The sequence below is a fragment of the Cygnus atratus genome, chromosome 10, assembly GCF_013377495.2.
Source record: "Cygnus atratus isolate AKBS03 ecotype Queensland, Australia chromosome 10, CAtr_DNAZoo_HiC_assembly, whole genome shotgun sequence".
In the NCBI taxonomy this organism is placed as follows: domain Eukaryota; kingdom Metazoa; phylum Chordata; class Aves; order Anseriformes; family Anatidae; genus Cygnus; species Cygnus atratus.
The window spans coordinates 9,004,797-9,017,218 of record NC_066371.1 but is presented as its reverse complement, the minus strand read 5'-3'; the positions used below and the strand labels follow the sequence as shown (position 1 = coordinate 9,017,218).

At 40.3% G+C, this 12,422-nt stretch overlaps 1 protein-coding gene across 2 annotated transcripts in view; it reads right to left on the bottom strand.

The window, feature by feature from the left end:
• Nucleotides 1-318: 318 nt before the first annotated feature.
• The window catches only part of FHIT (fragile histidine triad diadenosine triphosphatase), a 562,355-nt gene continuing 550,251 nt past the window's right edge, over nucleotides 319-12,422 (bottom strand). Inside the window, exons 7-8 of one of the 2 annotated variants that reach the window (XM_050712768.1) lie at nucleotides 8,236-8,339; nucleotides 319-631 (exon numbers count right to left, since the gene is read on the bottom strand). In XM_050712768.1, coding sequence (XP_050568725.1) covers nucleotides 8,238-8,339 — 102 coding nt within the window. In that variant the 3' untranslated portion in view covers nucleotides 319-631; nucleotides 8,236-8,237. The remainder of the gene's footprint in view (nucleotides 632-8,235; nucleotides 8,340-12,422) is intronic. The other variant, XM_035546809.2, reaches the window with a different exon arrangement.

Below are 12,422 nucleotides of genomic sequence, written 5' to 3'. Positions count from 1 at the left end.
GACATATTCGTTGATCTGCAGAAGTGTTTTCTATTACCTTAAGGTCCAGAAACTTTCTGACAATGCATTAGAAGCAACAGAGAAAGGAGAGATCTTAAGAAGCGGTACGTATTTCTTGTTCTACTATCTTATCTGGCAGAAGAGTAGATCTCCAAGTTTATCTTGTCTAGTCTATAACAAAGACTTTTTTTTAATGAAATGTCACATTGCTAAAAGATCTAATTTTTCTTTGATATGATAGCCCACATGCAATAACCGAATCTCAAAAAGCAAAACATAGAGTAAACGCTTCGTAATGCATCTAAATGCAGCAGCTACCCAGTTTTGCTAGCACTTTATTTCAATTTAGACCAAGGGACAATTTTAAATGATTTGTTCCCAAGTATACATTTCAGAAAAATATGAGTTACTACTCAGAGCAGTATTTTGAATCAGCACTGTTAGTTGTCTTAGCTGAAATTCAACCTTGACGATATCCAAAGGTCCAATAAAATTTTTCATAGAAGAATCCCCTATTTGTAGAACATAACAAAATTGTTCAGCTGCAGCTCCAGGCCCACTGAGAACAAGAGAACCAGGTCTTTCCAGGGAGTTTCTTATGTCACAGGATGTTTTTCAAACACTTTGTTACCTGAGAAATATCAAACATAACAGTTAAACATAATAGTATCTTTGATCTGTATTAGTAAGACAAAATGTAAGGCTGTTTACTGCTAATGAGTTATGTGCTCATTAGTGTGTTCCATCAGGAAGCACTGACAGTGATAGGCAAAAGGAAACATTCAGTGTTAAATCCACACACAGCACATTTCATCTTCTATTATAGCCTGTGGTACAGGAAAAGGAAAAAAATGTTGCACACGACTACTTTAAAAACACATACCAGAGCAAGAAAGGGAAGCATTTGTTTGATTTATTATATACTACTATTTTTTTTTCCAATAAAGTTCACTTCCAAATAATACTAATGTCTTTCTTTCACATTGTGCTTTTCATTCCTAACTCACAAAGCACCCACCAAAGGAGGTCAGGCTCATTTTACAAAAAACAAACATGAAGTGAAGCCACCTCTCTGTTGTCACCGAGTAAGGCAGCACAGTCCCCAGCTCTGTTGACCGCTAGTCATAGGAACAAAGGATTAGAAAGGGCATCTTGTGTCATCAAATACAGCTTCTTACTCTTCAAATCAATTTTGCTATAATAATGTCATGCAAGAGTCTTTGGGGTGCCTGATCTCTCATATGAACTCCAACAAATGCTCTTTCAAAGTCATCATCTCTTGTATGTCTTCACCCATCCTGACCCTATTGTGGGACTCTACCCAAGGCCAAGGCATTACACGTCAGGGATTTGGGACCATTGCTCTGAAAACATGACGTATCTCAGACACCGGAGAATGAGTTGGGAATCTCTTCCCATGTCTGTCTGCTCCAATTTCATACATTTCTTGGTGTTCCTTCCTAGTAAAGGAGCTTTACTAGGTGCCGTGACAGACCTGGAGAGCATTCTTGAGGCAGAGTAATAGATATATTGAGAGCCTGACAACTGCAGCTGACTACAGCTGTAAAAGCCACATCCTAATTCCCTGCACAAACTCACGGCACAGTTGTTACTGCGGCATTAACTGGAGGCTTCCAGCAGCCCCAGAAGCTAACACAAATCAGGCATTTGGGTTTACCCATCCGCACGCCTGTCCTTTCATGTACAGGCTGATATCCTGGCTAATAACAGAGCCTCAAATACACTCAGTCCAATGTATTTCAAATGTCCATCACACCTCTCCTTTTTCAAATAACTACTTAACAGAGGAGTTATTAATGCCTTTCCACCTACGCAGCCTAGATGCTGAAACTCACACAAAGGGAGCTCTTAAGCTTCGAGGTCACGTTCGAGTTGCTGGTATGAGCGTCTCTCTGGGCAGTTCTATTATGCAGCAGCTACAGTAATAGGATAACACGATACAAACCTCTGCTAATAATTCAACGTGTAGTGGGCTTTTTGCTTGGTACCTTCAGTTTTGTACCTTCACTTCAGACCACGCTTAGAGCTGGCTTCACTACTCAGCAAATTATTTCAGCTTATTAAACACAAAGCTGCTACCCAACTGTTAGACAGGGGCACAGCCCTCGAACTTGTTTACCGGGGCTGCGTGCAAGGCTTGGATCCTTGCTGCTGTTGTGGCTGCAACTCCCCAGCCGCCCACTTCATTGTTTGATTGTCTTTTCTCACTGAAACATATGTTTCCCCATTTGATGGCATTTTGAGCAACAGTTTCCATTGTATGCCCCTCTTGACAGGCAGCTTGATGGCAGCCCGTAAATTACTTGGCACATGTTTTATGAATCTGTTCGAAGGAGGGTCTGGCTGCTTAGTGAATGCATCTTTTCACAGCTTTGGGGGCAAGGGAGTAGCACCATTTGAGCACAGGTTTAGACATAAGTCCTTGACCACAGTTCATATCCTTATTTGAAGCTCAGCACTGTCCTGTACCTTGAGTCTTTTATTTGAGGTCCTGCAATACAGCGCCCATCAGTAGTGCTTGGCGTTCCCCATTTTCCTCACAGACAATGCGATGCATACAAAGTTTACGATGAATCAAGACAGGATCATACTGAAAATACTTGGTATTTGACAGACAGCTCAGGTAAGCATTCAGGCTTCTGGATGTGCAAGTTAAGAGAACATCCGTCCCTGTTTCAGCTTCCTTTGCTAACAGTAACACATTTGCTGCTTTGCTTTTATGCAGCACAATCTTGTCTGTCTCTGGCCGTGACATTTCTACTGTAGCTATAATTACAGGATCCAAGCAGTGCAGTATGGAATTCATGTACCCTTTACAGCTGAATTAAATGGCCACCTATGGGGAAATGGAAGTCCGGAGAATGAGATACATAACTTTTAGCACAGTAGCACTTAAAACCTCAAAATAGAGCCCTGGAACAGCTGTGAGAGTGACATTATGTTTATGCCAGCCTCCTGCAAGAGGAAGACATTTCACTGATAGCCACAGCTAATTGTATTGCATCTTTGTTTTCATAAGAATAATGCTATGCTTCAACCAGAAGAATAATCAGCCTCGACGCTGAGGATGCTGTGCATTAACACACCACATTTACCTGGGGATAGCCTTTTGCTCTAAGCCGTCTAGGGTGGGCATTACTGCCAAGACACAGTCACTGTGCTTCTCCTGGCTGGTTACATCTTCCCTTGAAGAGATAATTTAACTGCTGTGCATAAACCTCTCTGCTGCAGAGGTGGTGGCTCTGGATGTTTTACACTTCAAAAATACCAGCAAGGGCCAGATTATGTTTGTCTGTGGAATTTCTGTTGATATTAACTTTCCTTCCATTCCATTGAAATGACAAAAAGATTACTTTATATGTACTCACAGCAGGAAAAAAAAAAAAAAATTTGGGTGAAAAAGCATAGACCCTATGATCCAATTCATCTTCTCTTTGCTATTTCCAACTACTTAAAGCATAATGTCACACTGAAACACACATTTGGAGTTCAGCATTCTCTTCTGACAGATTGTTATGATGTTTGCCAAGGTGACCTTCATAAAACATGTTTCTTTTGAAGCTTATATTTCACTCTCAGGTCATAATAGTTTCACACAGACAAGCAAACCATCAGCTCCTGCTCTCTAATTAATGGTTCTTGGAGGCTGCTGAGTAGGGGATATAATTAATAGCACTTAAGTCTAGAGTGCAGAGAAATCTATGGCTGATTACTAGGGTATGTATTTACTTCAGGATTATATGCAAACAGCTCCTAAATGCAGGCATGAGCAGCTCTCAATGATGCTCTTTGGGAAGTCCCCAGGAGCAGGCACCCCCTCAAGCCTTACTCCAGTGTAAGCATTCAGAAACCTGCCCTGTGTGTGGAACAAGGCTCACACGGCTGATGGGTCCCTGCCAGTGGTACCCATCTCCACTGCTTCCATTCCCTATAGCAGAGCTCACAGTACATTGTATTTCCTACAGTTGCACGGTGAATTTTCTTGCCAAGGGCTGCCTACAGGGGAGAAATATCTGTTGTAGAAAATAGCTCTGGCCATGCCTGTGTTCTTGCTGTGGCAACCACTCAGGAGATGACCTGTACCTTGTCCCACACAGCCCAGGTACAGCATCTTCTGAGGGTAGACTGGCTGCGTACACACAGCACATGTCCCACATCCACTCTGGATCCATTCCAAGGCATAATCATCATTTTGTGTTTTTATTCAGCTCAAAGTGCTGGAAATAATGGGAGGGCTTTCCTTAAAGTAGAGCAACCAAGGAAAGGTGTTGAGAATCATCTTGTCACACTTGCCTAAATTTAAGAAAAGTGATGTGATTGCTCTTGTGCTCGCCCTCACACGTGCAGCATGAAAGATCAGAGGTGCTGGAGCAAGACTAGATGCATACCAAATTGCTAGTTTAAATTCCCTCGGGTCAGCTGCTGTTAACAGTGGTAATTCCCCTGCTGAAGTCAACAGAAAAGCATCTTTTCACACATGCTGATACCTCAATACAGAAAAGGCAGACGTGAGGTAGGAAGAGTGCTCTTAAAGAATGAGATCATCTCCTTCACAGTGGGGTGAAAAAATGAATAAAATTCATATTCTCTGAAAAAGTTCAAAAGACTGAGTTTTCCAGAAACGTTGCCAGACTAGGGATGAAGTAGAGAACTGACATTAGAAATCCTGCACCACTGTGCGGCCCAAATTATTTTCAGAGATTTTAAAATGAATTTTGCATGTTGAATGACACAAAATATTCAGATGATTAAGCAATTAAAAGCTTTGGGATATTTGCAGCTCAAAAAGCACTAGGCAACAGAGTATCACTGCCAATCTCCTTTATGCAAAGGGACATTTTGACATCATACTTCAGACTGACTACTTCTCTAATGGCATAAAAGTATTACTTTAGTTGTGCATAAAATAGGAAAACTTCTACTGAAACTTGTGCAGCCTCGTTCTTTTTGCAGAAAACAAACTGAAATTGCCTTTGAAGAGAAACATTCTTCAAATCTTATCTGAAAGTTAGTAACTCTTTTAATCTTTAGCCTTTTTGATGGCATGTGTACCATAATTTAAAATGCACAAAACAGACTATCAAAACACTCAGCTATAGTTAGTTAGAAAAATTTAAAAGGCACATCTGAAAACAGACTTAAAAATTAAGATACTGCATCCAATCTTGCTGAGTAAGGACTCTTTCCCCGTGGTTCTGCCTCAAAGAGCAACCAGTTAGCAAACACAACTAGCCATATGACAGCAAATGCATGACTGGGAATGGCTCCTGAAGAGGTCAAATCTTGGTATTATTAAGCAAGAGCAATGACATTTTAAATATCCTTTCCACAGAATGTTTTTCTTTCCTTTTCTTGTCCTTCTTCAGATTAACATGAAGTTCTACTGAACTTCGCTGAACTTAAGCTCTGTAAAGGCACTGCTGTGAGCAGCCCTGCGGAGCCCACCCATGCTGGGGGTGTTCAGGAAGCAACAAGTCTTTCTAAGGAGATGGGATGCAGTGGGGTTGGGAGATAAAGGGAAAGACCAGGAACACATGGAAAACCCAAATTAATTCCCTGATCTCAGTTTTTTCTACTCTAGGCAATTGTACACCCAAGTGAATTACTTTGAGACAAGTATTTTCTTAAAGCTTTAAGCTTAGCAAGGCTAAATGGGGTTTGTTTCTTTAATCAGGTGGTTGGATATCTCCAGCCATTGGGGGACTGGTGTAGAAGCACTCAGCAATAGCTACCCAACCCACCAAGAGTGATCAGCACCAACATATGTAGTAGAAAGAGAATTGATATCTTCTTGCCTTATTTAAGTGTTTCCTTCTTCAAGTGTTTCTTAGCAAAAAAAAGTCATCTAAAATTGATCAGAATCTATAAATACAGAAAAAGGTGCTCCTGTACCTAACAAGTCACACAGGAGTTGTGACAGTTGAAGGACTTGTGATTAATGCAAGGGTAGCTAGGAAAGCTGAGACACTGCTCCATCTCCAGGCTAATCTAGCTGAGCGGGACTTCTTTGAACAAAACAGTTAAGTAGAAAAATAATGCATGAGGCCTTAAAAGTGCCATATATTGGCTGCAGAACACCCACATTCAGCTCTTTCTGACTTTCACTGTGCTGCATGAAAAAACTCAAGTCAAATAGTGTCCAGGTAAACTTATAAATGACAAAATAAATCCTTTGTAGGTGAAAAAAAGGAAGAACTAGCTTTCAAGGAGAATGCATATAACCTTGTTAATTTGCCAAGAGTTTTCAATCTTCATCGTTTTAGAAGTAAGGTTAAGAGAGTAGGTAAAGGCTGAGAAATTCAGAAGATGCTCAGATATACCTTCATCAGAGGTTCAGAGCCTTAAGCCTCAGAAACAAAACAATATCAGGGAGAAGAGATTGGCAGCGATGCCTTGCATTGGAAACCAAGGGTTGGAAGGACTGCTTGTACCAGACAAAAACACTCTCATGATAATGATGATGCTGAGATTTAATTTACCAGCCTGTTCTAGGAGAGGTAATGACCTTAATATCATGGAGAACTTATCAAGAGGTCATCCATATAGAGACACACTGATTTATTTTCGTAATAAATGGAAATAAAAGTCCAGGCACATGTATAAATTCATTTCTGCAAGCCAATTTCATCTATCCAGCTTTGTGTTTAGTATCAGAAGAGCCTAAGAACACCTTATTGATATGTGGGAACCCAATTCCAACTCCTTTACAAATCTCTCTGCAAATGTACTTTAGATTCATTTCTAATCAGACAAAAAAAATTATCCCAGACCTACCAAATATATAATGGGGAACATCACTACATTGGAATAGGGATAGCACATTTTATTCTAAATACTATTCATTCGCTGCTGTGGCATAGATGGGGCACTACATAATGCCTCTATTAGTAGAGAAGAGAGCTCACGTGTCTTACCTAAAGATATGGTATTTCTGACTGAGTTACCCAGTTTATTCCATATCTCAGAAACGTGCATCTACAAGCAAATCCAGCAGCCACTGTGGAAACTTGACTGTGTAGCCTGAACTTTCATGCTTCTCCTTTATGTCCGTAGGTCCCCAATGGGATCAGTCCCAGAAGCCAAAGACAATCTTCCTCCACCCACATGAATGACATGCATTTCACAGCTTTCTGTGTGCCAGTCTGCAGAGGCATTGGCATAGCTAATTTGTCTGGAGAAGCTGGTGTTTTTGCTGCAAAGTATGTTCATCACACAGGAAAAAAATATGGAAAGAAGAGTCCAATAAACCAGCCCAAATGTTGAGGACAGAATGGCACAGGAGACAGAGCTGTCATGCATTCATGCCACATGTATCATGTAGTTTAGCTCAAGATTTGTCAAGCTGGGCTGTGAGCAATGAGTCACAGGCAGATAGGAGGGATATTTATGGGATTTGGGTTCTTCAGAGGAAAAAAATATGAAAAAAATTACAGAAATGAGACTGCTAGATGATGGCAAACAACATATGGGGAACAGGGGAGAGGGAGCTTTTGGCATCATCGCTGCAGCATACATCCCAGTGTAACTCACATCAATCTCTGGGGGCCAGTTCATTTCTATTGGAAGAATCTGGCTTCTGGGACTTCAGGTACAAAATGAAAACCTCTCAGTTTCTAGTGCACCAATGTTAACACTTGCCAAGTGTTTCCTCTTTTCTGTTCTTCCTACATATTTTTTGCTTCTTTTAGGGCCAGGGGAAAATCTAGCAGAACAGGCTGTTTTCCAGTAGGCTTAATTTTGAAGTTGAATTGACCAGATTATTTAAGATTTGCAGGAAAAAGTTAGCATTTGCTTATCCCACTCTATAGTCTGCACTCTGCTGGAATTTTGTACATGTAGGTACATGTGTATGTTTGGCTGTATACAGCAGTTTTTAACTCGTTGTGCCATGGCTATTTTCTGTTCTAAAAACACAAGGAGGATATGTTAGGGCAGGCATTCCTCTGAAGTAACTTCAGATGATTCTGATTTCCAGGTGTGTTATTTTTCACTCTCTGGGAACTAAAAGCTTTAAGATGGTGCTTATTCGTTCAAGAAGGAGGATGTTATTTCAGCCACTGTTGGAGTGCTGTGTCCTTTTAGTAAACAACACAAACCTAAAAAGCTCTATTTTTTTTTGTTCCATTCTACATATTCTCATGTGTCCTTAAGAAGCCTATGGAACACCAAAGAATTCTGGGTGTTGTAGGAATAACTAAATGTGCAAACCATTACCTCTAATTTTCTTGAAAATACTTCTTCAGAATTGCTGCTTCAGCTGCCATTTCTTCCTCTGTTCTCCACTTGTCAGGGGAATCCTCTTTGTCATGTCGTTGCAACTTTTTTGAGGAAGGAAGAAGAAAAAGCTTATTTTTTTTTTTCTTTCCCCAATTTTATTGTCAAAATCAAGACCTGCCTCTCCAACTAATCAAGATATTCCATGTATTTATGGGATGGAGGGAGCCGGTGGTAGAAAGATGAAGGGTAAAGGTTACTGGTTTAGGGTGGAGACAACAGTAGGATTAGTTAACTGGCTCTGATGGATTCACAAAGAAAATGCAAGGTGCAAGGGTGAATGCTAGGCAGTGACAAAGTTCACCTTTGTGAGCTGATGGTCAGATGCCTTGAGAGTCTTTGATGCAAAGCTGGTAGGTACCAGGATGACAAATGCTCTGGTAGTTTGAAGTGCCTATTACATCAGTAGAGAGTGGTCTAGGCACAAGCCGCCTGGACACCAGTAATTCATGTAAAATGTTCTCTTTTTTCCTCTTCCCATGGTGCCAGCTTTCTCATCAAAGACCTATTGTGATAACAAGGCCCTATTGCAGCTGTTTCCCATCAGCAGTTTATACCAGCAGTTTTCAGGAGAGATGCATTCCCTCCCTGCATGCAAGTTATTAGTTCTTCCTTGCCCTTGTTGAAAGTGAAATACGTCCCTACTCGCAAAAGAAAACTTCTTTTAAGCACACTATTTCACCAGTGATTTAGTGGGGGAAAAAAAGATCAGAAGTATGTGAAACACTTAATTTTTGAATCTAGCTTGCATAATATGCCAACAAAAATAAGATCTATCTCATATGAAGTATTAAGTGATATTATCCAAGACCTGAAATACTTCAAACACATCCTTTGCTTCTCTAGAAGGGAGATTCCTGGTTTATGGCAAATATAAAGTTGTAGCACTTGAGTGTCTATTTGTACACATGTATATTGAAAGAATCCCTGCAACTCATCAAGGGAAGACTACATTAACAACAGGCAGCAGAAACATTTGCATTAATTGCTGAAGTATCGAGAATTCCAGTGTGTCTCTAGGTACAGAGACAAGTACAGATTGAATTAACAGCGTCAGTGCTTCTGAAGAACATAACATCAACTCTTTGTTAATGTCACAAAAAAAGTTGGAAGCTAAATGAATTTACACCTTTTATTCCCGGACAAGTTTTAGTACAGAAGATGAAGCAGTTAAAAACAGATGAAACAACATCGTACCTGCCAAGCAAACTTCATTACTGTATATGGCATGTTTAGCAATAAACTAGGATTGTTAGCATATATCCAACTCACAAATGCTTTAATTTGTGCTGTTTCTCCTACTCTAAATTTTGCTGCCAGCTATAGCTCTGTGCAGTTTTACTCTGCAACAGATTTCTTTCTGCTCAGCAGATGAAGCTGCATTAGAAAGCTATTTCCTTTCATGCCAATATGATACAATAGCTGTAGGCAAATTAAAGTGCACTACTGTTTGACTAGCATAGAACTAATCTTCATCATTACATTAGCTCTAGGTATGTCATAAATCCATCTTGTAATAATGCTATAGAATTATGGAGAAAGATTTACAAACCAGGAGCAGGTACACTGGATACATGGCCAACATCCACCCTTTGTGCCACTGTACACACCTGCATGGCATATAGGTACTGCAGCTAAGCTGGCAATGAGAGAGTTATGGGAAGCAGCACACATCACCTTATACTTTTCATGGACTGTAAGTGCTCACACTTCACAAGACGATGCACTAGGATGAGCCAAGTGGTGGTAAATCAATCATCTGTCAGAGGGGTGAGCTGATTTTCTAAAAAAAGCAATATCTTGCTCATTCAACCTGGCATCAGCAGGAGATACAGAAAGTGCTAGAAGGCAAGGGAGGGCAGCCCCTGTTCCTCAAGACCTCCCTGCTTAACCTGCAAGAAATACTTTTTAGGGATGTGCTTTTGCTGCTGTTCTCCCTCACCATCCCATTTCTGTGCAATCCAGATGAGAGCCAACTAATTTAAATAACTTACGTAAACTAAAAAACCAACAAACCAATTTCCCTCTTTCGTCTCCAGTCAGACAGAAAAGCTGGAGAACTTGAGCTGACGTTCCTACTCAGAGATATTCAAAACAGACTAGCTTGAAGTCTGTAATAGTTTCTGTAGGACCATTCTACTTTTGCAAACTCTGAAAAAAGATAAAAAAAAAAAAAACAGCCAACCAAAAAAGCAATAAAACCTTACCCAGAGTCCCACATCTTCTGCGTGACATGATTTTCTGTGAGTCATTTTGCCCAGATTTCCCTGGAAAGCTGGAGTAGAGGTGGAGATGGACTGAACCACATCCTCTCAAAACCACTCCCAATACCTTCAGTAGGGCTCCCAGTGCTCTTTGGTGGGTAACGGAAGACTTAACGGCCCTGAAGCCCAGCCCCCTTAAGATGTGGAGCAGAAGAGTGGGGTAGCATAGCATGTCCTCAGCAGCATTATGGTAACGTTGGCCAATTAAAGACTAAAACATATAAACTGTATACTAAGTGCAAGACAGAAAAATTTGGATGAAGGAGGTGAAAGAAAAAAAGCTTTAGGTGAGCCTGGCAGGACAGAGAATGCATACTAAATTGCAAGGAATTAATCTCCGTGGTATTTTACATCAAAATGAGCTTCATCATCTAGTTATAATCAAATCCTTCTCATCCATGCTGTACCCCAGGAAGGAATCAGCATTTCTTGGTACCTGGGCAGCAATTCCTGCAAGACATGGCAGAGGCACTGGGAGTGGAGTTTGCCTACAGGCAGCCTTACATCCATGCAGGTCGGGGAACACACCAAGGTATGTTGCACAGGGCAGTTGCAATCCACTAGTCATTTTCTGTAGAGATCCAAGCTAGTTACCATTTGAAAAACTACTGGTACATAACGGAACAGAAAAACATAAGAGAAAGATAATGCAAAAGAACCACAACAGACAGACAAGATGCTCTGCTGCAAAACTCTGGAAACCCCAAATACTCTGAAACCAAATGCAAACCTATTGTGGCATTACAGGAGCACCTCAAAAATGCAACTAACAACAACATAAGCAACGAGATTAGCGCAGCTCAAATAACTCTGAAAGTACAGGATAAGGTGGAAGAGTATGAATGTTTCTTTTAGACAATTTTTATTATGCTATTAACTTTTTCTTGTAATATTCTGGGCAAACACTGAGATGCCCATTAGTCAATTCCCTAATTGCCGTTACCCAAATCACACGCTGTATCTGGTTCAACATTCTTCAAGCACTAAGACTCTTGGTTATAACTTAGTTGGTTATAATCTTCTTGCCTCGCAGTACAAATAAATGCACTGTTTCTAAGAGAAGCCCTTCTTCAAGCTGATCATTACTGATGTCTGACTTCTTGGGCTTACTGACAAATTATCCTCTTCTTTCACCTCAAGCAGAAAATGCTCTTCCACCAATAATCTATGACTGTCAGTCTTGATTACTTGTAAACAGTGAAGCTCTTTGAATATTTCTGCTTGTGAAAAGCATTCATTTTCTCACTCATGTCTCCCAGTGTGAGATGCTGGCAGACCTGACAGCTGTGCTTTATGTTATTTTATTAAAGTTGTTAGTGCTGCAGAACGGTCTACGTTTTTATCACTGCAATTCTTAAGGGAAACACAATATTGTTTTATAACACATTCGCATTGGGGAACCTTTGATTCTTGCCCTTTGTGGAGGAGCCCAGAATTCACAATGCAGCAAGCTATTGTGAACCCAGGTCCAGGACTGTCTGTTGCTTGAAGTGACATCTATATTATGGTTTGTTCTACTTATGCGATAACATAGGTAGCTTTTCTGCTGGTGTTAACATAGAGCACTAGCTAGAAGTATTGTAAAAAAAAAAAAAAAGCTCTTATGCTAATTAACACTGTCAGTCTCAATGAATATTTACTGTTGATACTTAAGAGTTCACTATCCTCTGATACACATAACTAAAAGAAAAATCATAGTGGTGGAGAGTAATTACACCAAACTACTGCAATACAACAAAACTCAACTACTTCATCAATTACACAATATAACATTGTCAAAACCAGCAGGAAAAACAAAACAAAACACACCAATCTTTGCTAGTCGTTTGGATCAGATGTTAGGCATTACCTAGCTGGTATTAC